The sequence below is a fragment of the Diprion similis genome, chromosome 4 (assembly GCF_021155765.1).
Source record: "Diprion similis isolate iyDipSimi1 chromosome 4, iyDipSimi1.1, whole genome shotgun sequence".
Classification (NCBI taxonomy): domain Eukaryota; kingdom Metazoa; phylum Arthropoda; class Insecta; order Hymenoptera; family Diprionidae; genus Diprion; species Diprion similis.
Window position 1 is genome coordinate 16,648,153 of NC_060108.1, and position 18,623 is coordinate 16,666,775.

Sequence of the window (18,623 nt, forward strand, 5' to 3'; positions counted from 1 at the left end):
GCTCTCTCGCTCTCTCGCTCTCTCGCTCTATCTATCTATTCTCGATCGCTGTATATGTGTACGTGTGTATATCTTTCTTTTCTTTCTCTCTCTCTCTTCTCGACTTCTATTTATTTCCGAGAGTAATACGATGGTATACGTCGGCCGGGTATTATTTACCAGCAGCGTTTCCGTATATTTGAACAGCCTTTCCGCCGCTTTTTGTCATTTTTCGTTTTTTTTCTTTTCTCTGCTTTTTCTATCTCTTTCGCTATTCTTCTTTTGTTTTTTATTTCACCTTTGTTTATCTTTTCCATGTCTTTCGATTATTTCCGGGTACTTAAATCCGTTTTCCAAATGGTGTTCCTTTTTTTCACACTCTTTCTTCGCCGTGATTATTGTTTTATCAATTTAACTACACACGTAATTGGCACACGTTAATTATAAAATTTGTACAGATGCTTCAGGAACATGTCTTCCTTTCTTTTCATTTTTTTTTTTCTCGTTGTACTCAGACTACCTACTACACAATCTCTGTAAATATCATCATTAAACACGACATGTTTAAGAATGACATTGTTTTAAATTCATCTTTTATCATTCGTCGCTGTAAAAAATCAATGAGTATTAAACGTAGAAGAAGGTTCACCTAGGTACAGCCAAATTTGCATAACAAACTGTACGTTTCGTTATTTATTACTTTTTTTTCTCAAACTATTTCGATGATATTCCTCGTAAATCTGTTTTATGGTACGTACTTCGAAAACTCGTTTGATAAAAAACTTGATAGAAAATCAACGCAAAATAAAATTTTTTGAATTTCTGTCAAAATCGATAAACTGAAAGCACATTTTTCTGTTATTCAGGCAAAGAGCAGAATCGACGATTCAAAGATTCGCCTAATCACAGTTAAATTTAAATATTCGAAAAAAAAAATGAACTGTGACAAACCGCTTTTCGGAGTGAAAAAAAAAAGAACAATCCTAAAAACAAAACAGTAACAAATAAATATGCAGTAAGCTTATACACTCAAAACTTTTCATGCGTTTCATTATTTATTGCTTAGTGATTATATTCTTTTTACTGCAATTATAATTAACATGATTAATACGATCGTTAGTTGGCTCTTCGTTTCGATCTCTTCCCAAAGGTATATATTTGTTTATTTTATTTCCTCTCTCGTTTCGTCCAATCAATTAATCGATTTCGAATCCATTAATCGATTTTATCGGCTAATTTTGTTCGTCCTCTTGCGAAATATTTATTAATCAACTGACAAATTTATTCAGTGACTCCAACGAAATCGAATAAATGCAATAAAAAAAAAAAAAAAAAAAAAAAAAAAACGTGATCATAAATTAAAAATGATTCGTAATATTTTTTAACGGCCGATTCACACTCTCGAATATTTTCCCTCTCTTGCCTAACTACGACACAATGACTACTCACCTTTTCCAAAGATAGGGGTGGCGCTGAGGGGTGGGCAATTAAGAGCGGGAGTTCGGGAATGAATGAATGAATGAATGAATGAACGAATGAACGAATGAACGAACGAACGAATGAATTTTTATCTTCGAGTTCTCATAATATAAGAGTACTATGCATATACTTATGTGTGTAATATACGTATATGCACAAGTGTAGGGTATGTATGTATAGCATGGTATACATATTATCGACGTATGTATGTCCATACATCTTGAGAGATACGAGAGCTCCATGCATTCAACGCAACATTGAATAATAAGTGTTAGATAATAATATTAACTATATGATAACGAGATACCGTGATAACTAAAAATTTACTGCACCGAACAAAAGTCGAACAACGTAATTACTTGGGAAATACATCCCTGCCAAAGGGAAACAACAATAACAAGAAGAAAAAAGAAATCAATCAATCAATCAAACCGATTAAAGATGAAAAAAACGAGCTCTTATTCCATACGCAACATACGTATCGTTGTTAAAAAAAAAAAATCGATATACGTATAAATAATGTCGATGTACGATAAATTACTCACCATAACTCGGGTCCTGATTCGCCGCGTGGATCCCCGAGGGTCCTGGCATCAGTCCTGAAATTCATATGTAAACGATAATGTAAAATAAATGAATACGAACGTGATATGATTTTAAAAATCAACTCGAATTTGAAATACGTGTAAGGAAAAGAAGTCAAAAAAGAAACATGAAAAAAGAGAAACTAACAATAAAGCAAGACGGTGTCGAAATTGATTGAACAAAATATGGAAATGAATCGGATGACAAACCTTGAAGACCGAGAAGAGCGGCTGGAAATGTGTTTCGGTGATGCTGCTCCACAGGGTCGTTCAACATGTCTGCAGGCTCAGTCTTAACGGAATTAAGAATACTCTCGTTGTTAGAAATGTCTTCTTCGTTGTCAGACAAAGAGTTCGAGTCTTCGCCCGTCGACTGCGCCTGAAGTGAATTGTCGTGATTCCCCTTCTGTAAACGAACGATACGAGAAAAAAAAAAAAATGAAAAAAAAAACGCACACACACAGACAAAAATAAAATAACGATAAAAAAGTGATTTCGCAAAAAAAAATCGGATGTCCTCGTAGAAAATCCGCCCTCGAACTTTGTTTGTTTATATTTAATAGGTATATAAATATAATCTCCTAGTGGATTCACCTGCACGTTGTTGCTCGGCGTTGTGTGTATCGTCGGACCTCCTTCGAGGGCCTGACCGAGGAGGGATTCTTGGAGATCGGATTTTGGCTCGACGTGGTTACCGAGGGGTGGCGAATAGCTGCGTGGTCGCTTTTCGGGCGGCGGACTGAGTCCGCCCTCGTTTACCGGAAGTCCGTCGCCTCTTCCGTTATCCTGCCAAGGAAGTCGAGGCGTCGTCTGTAACGTCAGCGTCAAGAAATATGGTGAGTAAAAATTTGTGAAAGAAAAAAAAGAAATATTTTAAGAATTTAAGAATAATCAATGGATATAGAAGGATTTTTGAAAAAATTATTCAACATCAATGATTCTGCATTCCACTTACGGGCGCGCTACCGTTGTTCGCGCTGGATGACGGGGGTGGTATTTTTGTTGCTCCGCTGTTAACGTCGGCGAGTCCTCTGACCTGAAGCATTTGCGCGGTCTTAAGGAAGGCCGTCAGCTGCTCCTGGCCAACGTGAACCTCCCCGTGATACATGAACCGTAGGAGGGACTCCATGTCCGAGGATGCAACGTCCCTCAGAATAACGATGGGGTGCTGGCATGGGTTGGCCTTTGGGGAGAAACAAAATTTGATTTTTATTTTTTATTTTCTTATTTGTTATATACGTACACACACGTATTATGCGTATCGTGTACTTAAACGTATTATTATATACGAAGATGAAATAAATTCTCGATGAACGTTTGGTTTTCTTATGGGAAACGTTGAATTGAATTTCCTCCATGATTCCGATGGACATTACTTCAAATTAAATATCAATGTATAATGTAATCGGTGTGCAATTTTTGTACGTATTCAATACTTAGGGAAGACGAATAATGAATAGAAATAAAAAGGACGTGCTAGAATTGATGGACGAGTGTGACGTAAGGAGGCATTGTTAATTAGAATAATTACATTAGAAGGTTCGACCCTCTATATCTGATCCGGTACAGAGCGAGCAAGCACTTTACTATTGAATTAACTAATTCAATTAACAACTTTCGAGTGAATAGGAGAAAAATAGAGAAATACAAGAGATGAAGTTAATGGATAGACAGAGAGTGAGAGAAAGAGAAAGAGAGAGAGAGAGAGATAAGGTCAAACACGAAGTGAGAGAAAAAATGCTTTGTGGTGCGATTTAGAGCTAACGTAATTTAAATGGGTCAATAATTAATTAGTATCAATGTTGTAATATATCAGTGTTAAATTATTAGCAAATTATAAGTCAACAATATTTCGGAAACATTGTTTATTGTTATCGAGAGCGGTATGGATTATGGTCCAAAGGAAATTAGTTAATTTTTTACGATCCGGTATATATATGTATGTATGTATATATGTGTATTATATACATATACAATAATTAATTCCAACGGATGATAGAGTCGGCATTTTAATTTCATAGCCTACTTGTAACGCCTATATAGCTGCATAGTATCATGTCGGTGAATTAATTATTGTAACAAAAAAAGACGGTCATCATAAAATAAAAAATAAATTAAGCAAAACGAAATAAAACAAAATTACGGACATTACTTCATCGGTATAATAATTAACGGGGCAGGTTGTTTTTTTTTCTCTCCTCTCATTGCTGCTTGTAGAAAGTTTTAATAATGTACGTATACTGTCTACAGTACATTGTACAATGTGGATTTATCTCGATAACTTATAGTCTCGCTTTTTATACCGTATTGTATATACATAGACTTATATATACATATATATATAACACAATATTACGCAAGTGTAATAATTATTTTGCGAAAAACATTTCACCGTATGCTATTATTTTAAATAACGACCAACGTACCAATATTTCGACAGAATTATTTCATAGCAATACTGATATGTATAGAAAACGTGAAGCTGTGTTACAGGATGATTCATTCTTTCATCCAAACTGATGTAAAATTATACAAGGAAACAACGTTATAATATCGTTGCTATACTAACGATCATGAAATAATTATCACGTGATTTTATATCCTGAGACCGGGGGTGAAGCACCTTGAACAAAATAAACTCACTCGAGCGAAGACTAAATAACAACTGCATGGTTTCTGATCCCGTTACGCAGCGCAAGGGTGCGATTTCATTGGAAAAAGCAATGGCTTCTTTGCTGCAGGGTTAAATCTAATTTTTTTTTTTTTTTTCGCTTTTGTTCGCTAGTATATTCTGCTATTTATTTTTCAAATCGAAAATGGGCCAAGCTCTGGCAGATGAGAAGCATTTTCAATGAAATTGTGACAAAAGAATAGAATACGAATTGACTAAATCTTATGATAATTTTCGATCAATTTCTCTTATTCATGTAACAATTACTTTTGAATTTGAAATTCTACCTTTGAATTTCGGTTAATATGTCAAAGATCTTTTAGACCGAAGATTGACTATAATTGTTATCTAAAACACACGACGAAAACTCGTCTTTCGTCAAATCATCAGGATCGCATCAAATTACGTGTACGTATATAGGATACCCACGTAATTACGTACCGCGTTATCTCGTAAGCTTATATATAATAAGGCGGCAGGCCTGTTGCGCATTACACGATTTATACGACCGATCAATTATTATCGGACTTTTTCAGCCGATAACGGTACGGAATTATAATTTCCACCTGCTTCAAATTGTGCAGTGATCTACGGTTCTATGTGGAAACCTGCTTTTCTGCGTAGTAAAGCTACACATTTTTTTTTTTTTTTCTTTTATCTTTTTATTTTGTGCAGGGCGACACGTTACAAATAACAAAATAACGTACCGATAATCACATATAGCAGAGTCGGAGAGAAACAGCGGGTTAAAATTAATTAAAAATAACTTGAAAGCAATTTCACCTTTCCTTGTTAAAATATGAATTTACGATCAATGATTTTCAACAAGTAATATCGCTATTTCGTTTTCTCCAAATAGTTAATTTAAAAATTTTCTGCGCGCACGACTCGCGGCACCAATCGTAATTGATATTTATTTCACCTCCAATTAAAACGAACACACACACTGTTTTAATTATAGTAATTGGAATTTCTCTTATCTTAAATTACAATTACGCGACTAGTTGATTAGAGAGTTGTAATTATTATTTGTATTCTGTTATTTTCTCAACTGCTAATCACAATTTCAATTATTAACTTTCTATGTAATTCGGTAATTAATTATGCGATGTAATTAGCGCTGCCCCCTCGCTGTTAACCATCCTACAAACGAGGGACAGATATCTCTTGCGACATACATAATCACACGAGAATCTAAAAATTCCTCACAGCAAGAGGTGTATAACAGTAAGCCCGAGTTCGAAGATATTTTTTGCTTCATTTAACGCATCAATTTTGTCGTAAATGCACAAATTTTTCAAATTCAATAAGAGTTTGCTTTGATCCAATCACGTTATCACAGTTTAAAAAAAACTGTCTTTACTTGTAAAAAATGGCGTCCACATTATAAAAAGTAAACCATAATTTGCTAAAAATTCAACTGATTTCTTTCATCTCTCGCCAATAAGATTAAACATCAAAATTGTTTGAGAGACAACAAAGTGAGAAAAAATTTATTCGTTTCCAAGTAAGGTTTTAATTTATTTTTCCAATCTTTTATTTCTCTTTCAAACTTTTCCTCCACTACGTAAAAACCAACTAAATGCTATTCGAGCAAAAATCATAGGAAACATTGACGTCGGGGCGTGAAGGGGGGGGGGGGGGGAGGGGAGCAAGAATAAGGAGATAAGGAGTAATTCAAAGTCATTAAATTTTTCTGTTGAAAATAAAAATAAAACACCGCTACGCCCGGCAGTGTTATTTATTTCCTGATGATAAAATTGACGTAATCGTTTACTTAATTGCAGGGGAATCACGTGGGCGTTTCAAGCAGACAAGATCTTACCGGAAGATAACGAGCCATGTTACTCGTTGCCAGGAGGTGAGGAGGAACAGAGGGGGGCAACAAGCAATGATGTAACACGACAAGAATTTTTCAGTTATCACACACTGCACTGTACGAGTAGGTACACAAGTACTTGTAAATGTGTGAGTTTTATTTCCTATCAGCACGAAATCGGTTACATGTGAATGTAGAAAATGAATTTTCTCAATTTTTTATTTTTCTACAATGAATGCGTAAATATATCCACGTAGATATACATATACAGTGTACGTATTATACGTAGATACACCTTATCCCGAATTTAATTATTTATTCACTGTCTCGATCGAATTGCGCAACATAATGTGTACAGGTACATGTACACCTGAATTCCGAATCTTTTTTCTTGTTTTTATCCAGCTTAAATTTATTTTCCACATTAAATAACTGCGTTATACCCGTTTCACCTATCCAGGTAGGTATACATGCATATTATAAGTATAGCTATCAGACGTCTGTATGCCATGCCGTGGTTATACGTATAATAGCACGACACGTGTACGCAATCAAGATCCTCGCGTTTCTTGTTTGATTTTATTTTCATCCATTTCGAAATCAATGCTCACACCGGTTAAAGGCATGATGTAAAATGGAACTTTTATGCTCCAAAGACTTTGTAATATAAGTATGTAGATACATACCTACGTTACACAGCTCTCGGCGTTTCAGCGCGCCGTGGATCTACAATTCGCTTATAATCACCACGTGATACATTTCTAGGGGCCGATAACCGGCTCGCTGCGGCCCAAGGAGGAACAGAAATGAAAGATAAAAAACTTATTTGACAAAAAGAAGAAGTAAGAAGCAACAGGAGAGGAACAAAAAAAGAAAAAAGAAAAAAAAAACCACATGCTAATAGAAGTAAGCATCGAAGTGAAAAAAAAAGAAAAAAAAATATATTGTTATAAACCGATCTGATATGCAAATGAGAAACGGCTGTCAAAGTAATGTAACGGTAAGGCTTATTATTGGAGCTTCGCGCGTCTCGCTTCTGTATCATACCTCGGACACACGTGTACAAAGTATGTGTTACATATATATAAGTATATACACATACACACATTATACATAAACTTAAATCCGGTGATAAAAAAATCCGTTAAATTTTCACTCATGTTATAAAACAATGACTGTCCGAACCATGTAATAACATATTTGCAAAAATTGATAAAAATTTTAAATACATCATATATGATCGCTATGGGTATGAGAGAAAGGGCTAGAAATTTTAGTAATCCGAGTATATTTTCAATGAGGATGTTTTAAAATTCCAGATTAATTACGACGGGAAGAAAAAACTGATTCGTCAATATTGAGATATTTTTCAGATGGAAGTATCGCGAGGGTAATTAAGGATGTACGATAAATGTAAAATAAAAAAAAAAATAAAAAAATTTACATGAGATAAGCAAAAAAAAATAGTAAGGAATTTATTGAATGATTTAAATAATTCAATGAATTGGAAATATCGAATGAGGACGAGATGAGTAATTCTTTGAGAAAAAAAGAGAGGGGGTCAGAGAGAGAGAGAGAGAGAGAGAGAGAGAGAGAGAGAGACGAGTGTATGCATAATGAAAACGCGCAAAATCGAGGATGTTGGTATGTAAGGATGAATCGATGGCCTGGAAGGCACAAGATTTTAAATCAAGCCAATTTCGTTGCCGCAAGGCTGAAATAAACGTCGTCGTAATGCTATATACCGTTGCTGTATGTATAATACGCCATATCGATCGTACGGGCTAAATCGCCTGGAGTAACGATTGGCCATAAAATTTTCTGTGTCGTTTTCGTACGGGCACACCAGGAAGACGAAAAAAAAAAAAAAAACAAAAAAAAAAAATCAATTCAAGGAGAATGATAGAAATACAGAGAATCAACAACTTCAGAGTCGTTAGATTTAAATACATAAATTGTATTCCGTAATATTCCACACGATTTAATCCAACAATTCTATACCCATAATTTTTTCCAATTCATCCAAACGCGCTTTTTGTTGAAACGTGCATAACAATTTGACCAATAATTTGATTTTCATAAAAGCACCGCTGCACGTCTGACCGGAATTCGCGAGGAGAACCGCAAGCAAGGAGAATCGGTATAATTCTGTCTTTGAAAAAGGGAAGAAAACGAATATGTTTACGGTCAAACATGATCCGACTGTGTATCCCTGGTGTCCACCCACGATGGTTTGTACATATGTGCCGAAGAGAAAAATAATACGAGAACCCGAAGTAGGTAGGCAGGTAGACACCGCAAGCCGGGATCCGGCATCAGAAAATAAAGCTCGCGTGAATGGGTTGCCGAACATTTATCGGTCCAGGAACGCGTGTAATATTTATTACGCCAGAGGCTGGCGGCAAGAAGTTTCAGCGAGGGAGGTTCGGTCTTATTTTAACTAGAGTAAAGTATATAACGGGTCCATCGAGAACACAGTGTGCACTGCGATTACTTTTCTTCCTCTTCTTTTTCTTCAATAATCGCGAGAAGTGTACGAATTTGATTTTCGTCATATTGCAGATGATATAGAGTGTAAATTAAAAAACAAAAAAACCTTACGCAGCGATAAATAGAAAGAGAGTAATAAGAACGAAAATGGTGATTGTTCAATGATCGATCTAATCCTAATAATGAATAATAATGATTCTTATATCACGATAAATTCGTTTCATCCTCGATTAAATAGGTTGAAAAATTATCCAACATGTGTTGAATATAATGCCAGCGAAGAAGAGTTTCCCATAAATTACGTGGATACAAGAGCCAGCCGGAGTAACAAGATAGAGAAAAAGGGGGACAGAATCGGCGCAAAACAGAGTCGGAGTTGCGTAGGTACGTGTGTATAACTGGCACACGCATTTCTTGTGTAAGCGGTTTGGTATAAATTTAAAAACACAGAGCCGGTGCAAAGCGATTCCCTCCCCTTCGTCCCCTCGGCATCGTAGCCGCCCCCGCCGACCAAAGTCCTCCTATTTTCTTCCTCCCCCTCCCCCTCTCCCTCCTCATCCTCACGCACAATTTTAAATATAGAATATGGAGCAGTGGTGCGTGTTACCCAGGAAGGATTGTGCAAGAGCTGGCCCTAAGGCACCGAGAGAGCCAGGCGACGTTCCAAGAGAGAAGGAGAGAGAAGGAGAGAGAAAGAGAGAAAGAGAGAGCGTCGGGAGAAGGTGGAAAAAATAACGTGCGTATTTTTACGTGCGTCGACAGCGAGGCGTGGGCTTCTCGCTATGTATGTACTGTAACCAAAGTGTACGGAGAGGAGAGAAGAGACGCAAGCATGCACGGCAACGATTTACGAATTATTATAGTTTCTCCGCCACATTGATGATCATCTACACACATCTCCTCACATTTGTACAATATAAAAATAAAGAGGGAAATTATACATATACATGGCATTGGCACAAAGCGCAAGCGCGTATCTACGTGAAAAACACACCCAATTCGGATGCGATAACGCGGCTCGAGATACGCGGACGGAAGTTGAACGCAGCAGCTTGCGGGAGGGATGCGGATTTCACGGCATCTGTGTCCGTGCTTATGTACCTACTATGCGTACATAAATACATACATATATACATGTACATAGACGCATACACAATGTGTCATATATCTAGCCAAGTACGTGCGACCGAGGAGAGCCGAGCTTCTCAAATATTTACTCCCGTCAATTCCGTCGCGACCCGTTCAAAAATTCCCAACGGAATCCCCCGAGTAGTTTCCTCCTTCCTATATTCACACGTAATTCCTACACACAGACACAAAAAAAACACACACCCACGCGTGACAAAATTGTGTGCTCCGAGTGTACGTTATACGTTGGTGACCTATTTTTACATATATGTAATATGTACTTTTTTTTTTTGTTTAAACTTTTCGGGACACTTGCGCCCGGTTCCGTACTCTTCTGATTCTCCTCTGCATAGTATTTAACATTATACCTACTCGATCCTCACTCGAGATTTTATTAAATATTGTAAATTGTTTGTCTACGTATCCGTTAAGCACCGTTGCAGGTAAAAAGTTGGATTTTTTTTTTTTTTTTTTCACACTTGTTTTCCTTCTTTCTGTCTACATGATATGCTGCCGAGGGGTCGACCGCTCGGTAAACAGTTACACAGTTATTGCAGACTGTACAGAGACTGCGTAAAATTTTTTATGATTACAAATATGCGGTAACAAAAAAGCAAAATCATGTGTAATCATCAGTGATTTTGTTTTTCCCATTCGACGAAGAAAGAATAAAAACATTTTACTGTTAAGATTTTCAAATTTCTTACAATTAATGTCAACGTTTTAAATATTTCATGATTATTTTAATGACGACGACTACGATGTGACAGTGAATGAATACATTAATAAAAAATGATTGTTAGATAAGGCGTGACACGATGACAGCTATAGCGATCGATCCCTCGTGTCTTGCATATACGCACGAAACGAATGAAACGGTAGAAACGGTAAAAGACAAAAACAATGAAATAAAAAAAAAAAAAAAAAAAAAAAAACATTAGAAAGACAAGAAGCTTCAACGAGGAGGTACCCACACGGACCCTTGAAAATTAGGAAAACAGGACTATCTTCTCTTCCGCGTTGAATCACGTTTTTTTGTTTACCCTCCATCTTCCTCATTCTCCTCGAGAGCATTTTATTTATTTTTTTTTCCGATCGCTAGCGGGCAGACCACCCTCAAAGTTTCCTTCGCCTTTTCATCGTGATCTTTTCCTCGCACCCTCAACATCACGTTCTCCTTCATTTTAATTACCCCTCGACACGACACGAGACGACACGACACGACACGACACGATACGCCTGTGTGTTTCCTCGCAGGAGCGAAAAGTAGCGCACCTCAGCTCAGTTCGGCTCACTTTAGCTCACCTCAGCACACCTTATTCACCGATCCATACAAGCAGCCAAGTTTTGCTCGTGGCGCACCCTTTTATTTCCCCAATAACGCCAAGATTTCATTGTCGATAAAGCAATTAAACACATAGATACATAGGCATATATAATATAGATGGATAGAGCGCCAAGCACCGTGACGTGCACGCACACCTGACGACGTCACGTCAACGCGACGACGCGACGTAGCTTCGACGTCACTGCTGCGGCACGCGCGACGTTATAATGAGTTTTTTTTTTTCAACTTTTATTCTTTTATTTTTATTCCTACCCTCGTCAAACGCCGTTCTGAATAGCATACGTTTACGATAGATTAAACAATAAAATTAATTGTATGTAGAGAGAGAAAGAAAGAGGAAACGATCGGAGCGAAGGATTATCGAGAAAATAGAGATAATAAAAACTTTTTCCTTATACGCAGGTAGAAATTTACCACGCACGCAGAGATATACTTATTTATAATCATCAATGAGAGTATCGCGTGATTTTCACATCATCGATTATACCATTAGAGATGGTATAGGTGTGTGCGTGTGTGTGTATATGTATATACATGCCCATAGTAGTAGTAATTTTTCCGTACCGTCGCGCTGCAGCACGAGAATAATTCAATTGCATTCTGCCGCGCTGGTGACACAGATTTTATATCCGATAGATGTGGATGCGTAATTTTTTATTCTTCTCATTTATTCGCTCTGTTCGTAGAATAGATAACATAGATAATGTAAAATCCATTGCGTAATTTATGCTGTGACGAAGCGTTGCAGGAATTGGTTAAATTCAGCGGAAATAAAAAATTTCTAGTACAGGTATATAGCAACTTCGATCATCTTGCATATACGAGTTGTTGGAATCCACCACAAATACCAAAGCAATTATTGTAATTCGCGATACACGTAAAATAAATCGCGTCGTAAAAATTGACATTTCATAATTAGCTATTTTTGTACATAAATATTCCGTCGCATTATTGCAGCAGTTAACGTCAGACCAAGACGTAGAAATGTTAGCAAAGAAGAAAAAACAGCGAAATAGAAAATGTAAGAGAGTTTATCGGACGTTTTTTATTTTGAGAATTCGAATCTGGATAGCGTAATTTTTTTTCTCTTTATTGTCATTTAATTTACGTGATGTCTGTATTATATCAGCCTCTCTGTGCAAGGCTGCAACAACTGAAGTGACAACAAAATCCAGACTTCATCGCTGAGCAGCTTACACACATTTCACCACACATTTACTGCACAAAAGAGTTGTCAATTTCCAAAATCTGGTTACAAATTTAAAAATTTGGTGCAGCGATATAAATTACTATGAATTTGTCTCAAATTTACAATGAAATTTATATGAAAGACATAAAAAAAAATTAATTTAAATTAAAAATTTTATTGTATTTGTAAATTGAATAAAAGTTATTGTGAATTGACTCGTCCGTATTCGAGTGAAACTTCCAATACAGCGTAGGAAGTTCCGTACAGAAATTTTTAAAGGTGCAGTACACACCTAATGCTCCTGATATGTACACATAAACTGCGAGTAACGAGCGTCGATTGCCGATTGGTCAGTCAAACAGGCTGCGATGCATCCACCATAATTCATTGTTGTCGCTGGAGTGATTTAGGTATGTAAGGTTACACCTAAATTACAGGCAAAGTGTACTGCAGTTGATATAAATAAAGCCAGCACCATCGTTTCATCCACGAAGAGACGCGACGATGAGTGTCTCTTAGCCACTCGAATGTAACGTCTATTCCTACGATACGCATGTGCGGAGGCGCTATCGGAACAATTATACATATAATACCCAAGATGACGAAACTGCGTACATACTAGAAGCCTCGTGGTCTCACTTACAGCGAACAATCCAACTTGCACTGGGTATACAATCGCGTAGACGATTCATATCTGGGTTAAATGCGTGATCAATTACTTGATTTACGATAATTACAAAGTTGGGCAACTCGATCTTCTGCGACGTACAACATCCAGTATAATGATACACGCAGTGCAACAATTACGTATAGGGCTTGTCCTCGATCACTCGTTCGCATTACAAGTATGTAGTTTACAAGGAACTAAAAATGCGTGAAACGCAGAGTTTTCACCAGTAGGTATTATCCTACCAGCAGGTTTTGCACAAATTGAACAAATTAGATCGTTTAAATCGTCTGCTGTTTGTCGTTTGTGCGTGTTTCGTTTTTCTATTATTTATTGATTGTTTTTTTTTTTCTTTTACACCTTTCTCTTTATTTAATCATCGCTTTTGATCTTTCGTGTAATTTCAAATTTTTTTTCCAACCTCGGTCATTTTTCAATTTCTACGTATGTACACGTGTTAAAAGCATTTTCTAACTTGTCATTCGTGGGTATATACTTCAATGAATCGTAGATTTCTAAACCACGAGGTTCTTTTTTCTTTTCTACTTTTTTTTTGCCTCTCTAGCAAGCGAGAAACACGAGCGAATGAGTGAATTACGGTGTATAAGAATAAAGAGAAAAAAAAACTTAAGGAACCCGAGGGATGTGGCAATACGCGTCACATGTAGTTACGTCCGTATAGGTGAACGATTTAGCATGGAGGGTAATTAACGATGAAATTTATGCATCTATCAAATCCATCTAGAGAAAGTGTCGTATGGCTGTCTTAGCCTATGCGTAATATTATACACACTACAGCTACCGCCACGAAATAGTAACAGCCATGATTGCGTGTGTGCGTGCGCGTGATGACTGATATCACTTAAAATGCAACCGAAACTCAGATTTCGTGTCTTTTTCTTTCTCTCTTCCTTTCTTCCTCAATTTACTGCACTCGGAGCTCATATGCAAACACGAAAGTGAGGGTCTAATTATACATACAATCACATACGAGACACGAGAGTGAAAATGGAGATACAAAAAAAAATATTCCTACGTTCTACCGGAGCTCCCAAATTTTTTCTCAAACGTATCTTTCCGGCTTTTATTTTATTTATTTTCTTTTTTCGAAATATCGCCGTCGAAACGGTCTAATTTCTCTTTTTGTTTTTTAACATTTTCCAAACTCAAGGTAACACGGATTAAAGGAGATATATGAATGATGAATCTGGCAAAACAAAAAAAATTAAATACATGTAATACATGATAGTCGAAGTTTTAGGTTTCGTTAGAAAAACATTTTTTCAGAATTTAATTTTTCTTTCCACCCAAAAGTCTGGCTCATCCGTTTGAATTGTATAATTTTCACCTTGCGATATGTTATACTTTGTACTCCAATGAAAGTAGAGAGTATACATGTGAAGAAAAAAAAGATAAAAATAAAAATGAAATAAAATAGATCCCCCGAGAGAGGATTTTCCTGCATGGGAGTAAATAATTCCGGTTGTCTCGGAGTGCGTATGTAAGTAATTTATATGTGTATTAAAAGAGTATCATACGTGTGAAGAGAGTCGAAAATGAGAGGTTGAGAAGAGTCGGGAGAAGCGCGCGGTCGCAGGAGGCGTCGGCCGATGCCGATGCCGATGTTGTTGTCTGGATGTGAATAACGTCTAATTCAAACGGTTAAATCAAAAGGTGAATACAAAAAGGTCATAAATAAGGTTTCTCTTTCGTAAGTTGAAAGATAAACTCGCGAGAAGACGTCGTTCGTTCCTCCGTTTGATCGGACCTGCAGGTAAAGGTGAGGCTGTATAAATAAGAGGAAGCGAAGTAGCGTATCCAGCTTCTCTCCTCTTGGAACTCCACATAATACACCGTACACACACACACACATAGGCACGATCGTACGCGTGTAAATAGGTATCCTACAGGTACGCAGTTTTTTTTTTTTTTTTTTTTTTTTTTTTTTTTTTTTTTTTTTTTTTTTTTTTCTCTTACATTATACACATATCAAACTTTTATACGTATAATATGCATGCGATATATAGGTTGCGTGTGTGTGTGTGTGTGTGTGTGTGTTTGTGTGTGGGTACGTATGCGAGAAAAGAAGAAAAACACGGTATTCTTTATCCGGAGTCAAAACCCGTCGCGCGCCTGTACTTCCCACGCAATCAGCGCGCTTTTTGATCACGAGAAAGTATAAAGTCTACACATTAAAATGGTTGCCATATAATACTCATGACAAGCAAGTAGGCGCTGCTACACAGCATCCTCCATTCTTACTGGACCAAGAAATGCACGCCTCGCGCTAAATTCACGAATCATTTTTTAACACGCGGGTCATTTATATTATACACATGATATACCTATGGCTGGGTGAAATTTATTCACCAAACGAGAAGAAAAGTAGAGAGCAATTAAAAAGAATTTTTTTTTTTTTTTTTTATTACTCACAATCGTATATTTGCAGTATAGAATTAATTTTTTGCATTAATTCAAGTATATGTATATATATATATAATGTACATGTTATTTTGTAAGAGAATAAAACTTCTTTCTTTCCTTATTCTTTGCTTGAAAGTTTGAACTTCGAGTGACCTGAGTGTAGGCATACGATATACATATGTGTGTGTATTTTTTAAATTCAACTTGTTCAGTTATTCTGAAGATGAAGAGAGTAGTTTTTTGTTTCAACGTTTCGATACGTTAAGGTGACTAACTTTAGCCTCATATAGATATATATAAATTTTTTTATACGGTCAAATCAGTCATCCCACTTTTTCGAGGATTCGATTAGTTACACGAGAGCTACAGGCAGGCGCTGCAAGGCTACAACAGCCAGAGACGATGGATTATTATGCAAATAAACCGGAAGCTCCTACTACGGGTCTCCTAATTACCTACTTCCGTTTCAGAATCTACCACGGATCATTCTGGGACTGGTGCAACGGTATTGCGGTTTGTACATTTTGAAACGGGAGCGTTTTTTCTTTTTTTCTTTTTTTAATTTTATACTTTTGATTTTATTCGATTTCTTTTTCACTCGTGTGATCTTCTCCAGAATCAGTTCCAAATACTTTATCAAATCGAAAAGTGTGTACAAAGAAAAAAACACCCGACTTCAAAAAACCTCGTCGATTCTAAATCCGTGCAATTTCAATACAAACCTTGCACAATCGATTCTAGCAATATTCATCCCATTTCTGCACGTATACATTACACGAACCTCTGCACATAAGAATCGACTAATATATTCCCTCGAAATTTCAAATCGGCTCAAATTATCCCCAGTAACGCAACGGAGCGTGTACTCTATCGCGATCTTGGATGTATTATACTACCAACCGCTACTAATTTCGTCCTCCCTTCCTTACTAAGGTATTTTCAACACCGATTTACACGACGTATGTACGTACGTGTACGTCTTTACGTGCTACATAAGGTAATACACGATACAACGGAAATGGAACGGATGTAGAATGCCCCAAGCATATGTAATAAATGTCTACATATACATAATATAAGGTTAAGTTTATAAAGTAAGGTGAAAAGTTGCGTTTCAATCTTTTACAATCGTTATCATCATTATTATTATTATTATTATTATTATTATTATTAATAACATTATTATTGCCATAGGTAAAAATTATTTATACCTCATTTGTGTGTGTCCAAAACTTATACGCAGCCTGCATCGATGGATTATATATTACTGGCGTAATTTCTTGTACGATAGATAAGCGATAAAGAGTAAGTATATATATATATAATATTCATTATATGTATTACACACGTATAATACGCACGATAAAAAATATACACATATACGGAGGCTTAGAGGCATTCGTAGCGATCATTGGACTTAGTTTAATTGATTTTCAAAATAACCAGTGATTTTTTTTTTTTTTTTTTTTTTCTCCGGGTGAAATTTACTATCAATTTTTTATTCTAATCTTTCTGCATGTATAATATATGTATACATATATATATATATATATATATATTTCTGACATATAACATACCTACGCACAAGATACCGATCAAGGTAAAAGTCGCCCAGGATTTAAGTGGGACATCTGGCTAGATAAATAATCAAAGAAATTACTATCTCCTTTTTATTTCTATGGTATCATAGCCGCGTCAGCGTCAGCTTCGATATTCGCCGCAGAAATTCCTATCGCGACACGTGCAGTGTCGTATTTAATCTCTGATCGTGAACGAGGCGATCCTATCCAGAAGATAAATGAATACAAGTGAAGGTTAAAAAAAAAGCAAAAATAAAAATAAAAATAAATAACAAGTCGAATCTTTCTATTCAAGAACGTCATCTCACCGTCGTAACGGATTTCAAGACATGATATTTCGCACATTTTTCTCAAAACATTACGAGGAATAATAATTTTGTTCTAAAAATTTCTAAAAAGCGTACAATATACTACATACCTATACATATATATTTATACACAGTATAATCGTTTCTAGTTATAAGATCGGTAGCTAAGCTTTCACTTGAAAATCAAGCTAACTAAGAGACAGTTGAATCATATCATAAGAAATCCTGTATCATATAAAATATTACAAATTTCACCAGTAATTAGTATTTATAATCAATTTTCATTTTCATTGGAGAAACGACAGAAAGAAAAAAACATTCTAAAAATCTCCGCAGTACCTAACTTGTCTAAATCGGAAATTCTCTACCCTTGTTCCAATCCCATTACATAATACAGTAATTACTGCCGCTTGGGGGACGGGGGTGGGGGTGGGGGGTTTAAATTTGGACAAATAAATATTGTAAACTGACCTTAAGAAGCCTCCGGAAGTATGGACTGCAGGCCGATAGCACGACCTTGTGGGCGGTGAAGCTGCTGCTGTCGCAGGCGAGCGTTACGTCGACGAAGTCCTCCTCGTCCCGGAGATGACGAAAGGAGCTGAGTATGCTGGAATGGAAGTCGTTCCAGCGCAGGGAATACTGCTGTTCGCCGCTCGAGGAAGACGATGATGCCGCCATGGTGCCCGTACCACCGGGACCCACGGCCGCCGGCACCAGAGGTGCTATCGTGCACAATTCGCCCCGTGCACTTTCCTCAGCCTGCAGCTACCAGGACGATCAAGGCCGAGGGTTTGAGCGACGAGACCCTCGACGACGATTCGATGAGGGACGGAGGTAGGAGTGACGAGTAATCGAGGTATCCTTTCCCCTCCTTTTATTTCTGCACTTTGATTTTTCTTCTTGCTTTTATTATATTTCTTTAAACTTCTTTTCTCCTCTTTTCTTGGTTGTTTGTTT

General features: G+C 36.7%; 1 protein-coding gene across 6 annotated transcripts in view; it reads right to left on the reverse strand.

Annotated features, from left to right (window-relative positions):
* The window catches only part of LOC124405643 (protein abrupt-like), a 40,013-nt gene extending 21,475 nt beyond the window's left edge, over positions 1–18,538 (reverse strand). For 2 of the 6 annotated variants that reach the window (XM_046880714.1, XM_046880713.1), the window contains exons 1-5: positions 18,138–18,535; positions 2,998–3,225; positions 2,637–2,852; positions 2,253–2,448; positions 2,004–2,057 (exon numbers count right to left, since the gene is read on the reverse strand). In XM_046880714.1, the coding sequence (XP_046736670.1) occupies positions 2,004–2,057; positions 2,253–2,448; positions 2,637–2,852; positions 2,998–3,225; positions 18,138–18,344 (901 nt within the window). In that variant the 5' untranslated portion in view covers positions 18,345–18,535. Of the gene's footprint in view, positions 1–2,003; positions 2,058–2,252; positions 2,449–2,636; positions 2,853–2,997; positions 3,226–18,137 lie in introns of all 6 variants that reach the window. The other 4 variants (XM_046880715.1, XM_046880717.1, XM_046880718.1 and 1 more) reach the window with 4 other exon arrangements.
* Between the last annotated feature and the right edge of the window lie 85 nt (positions 18,539–18,623).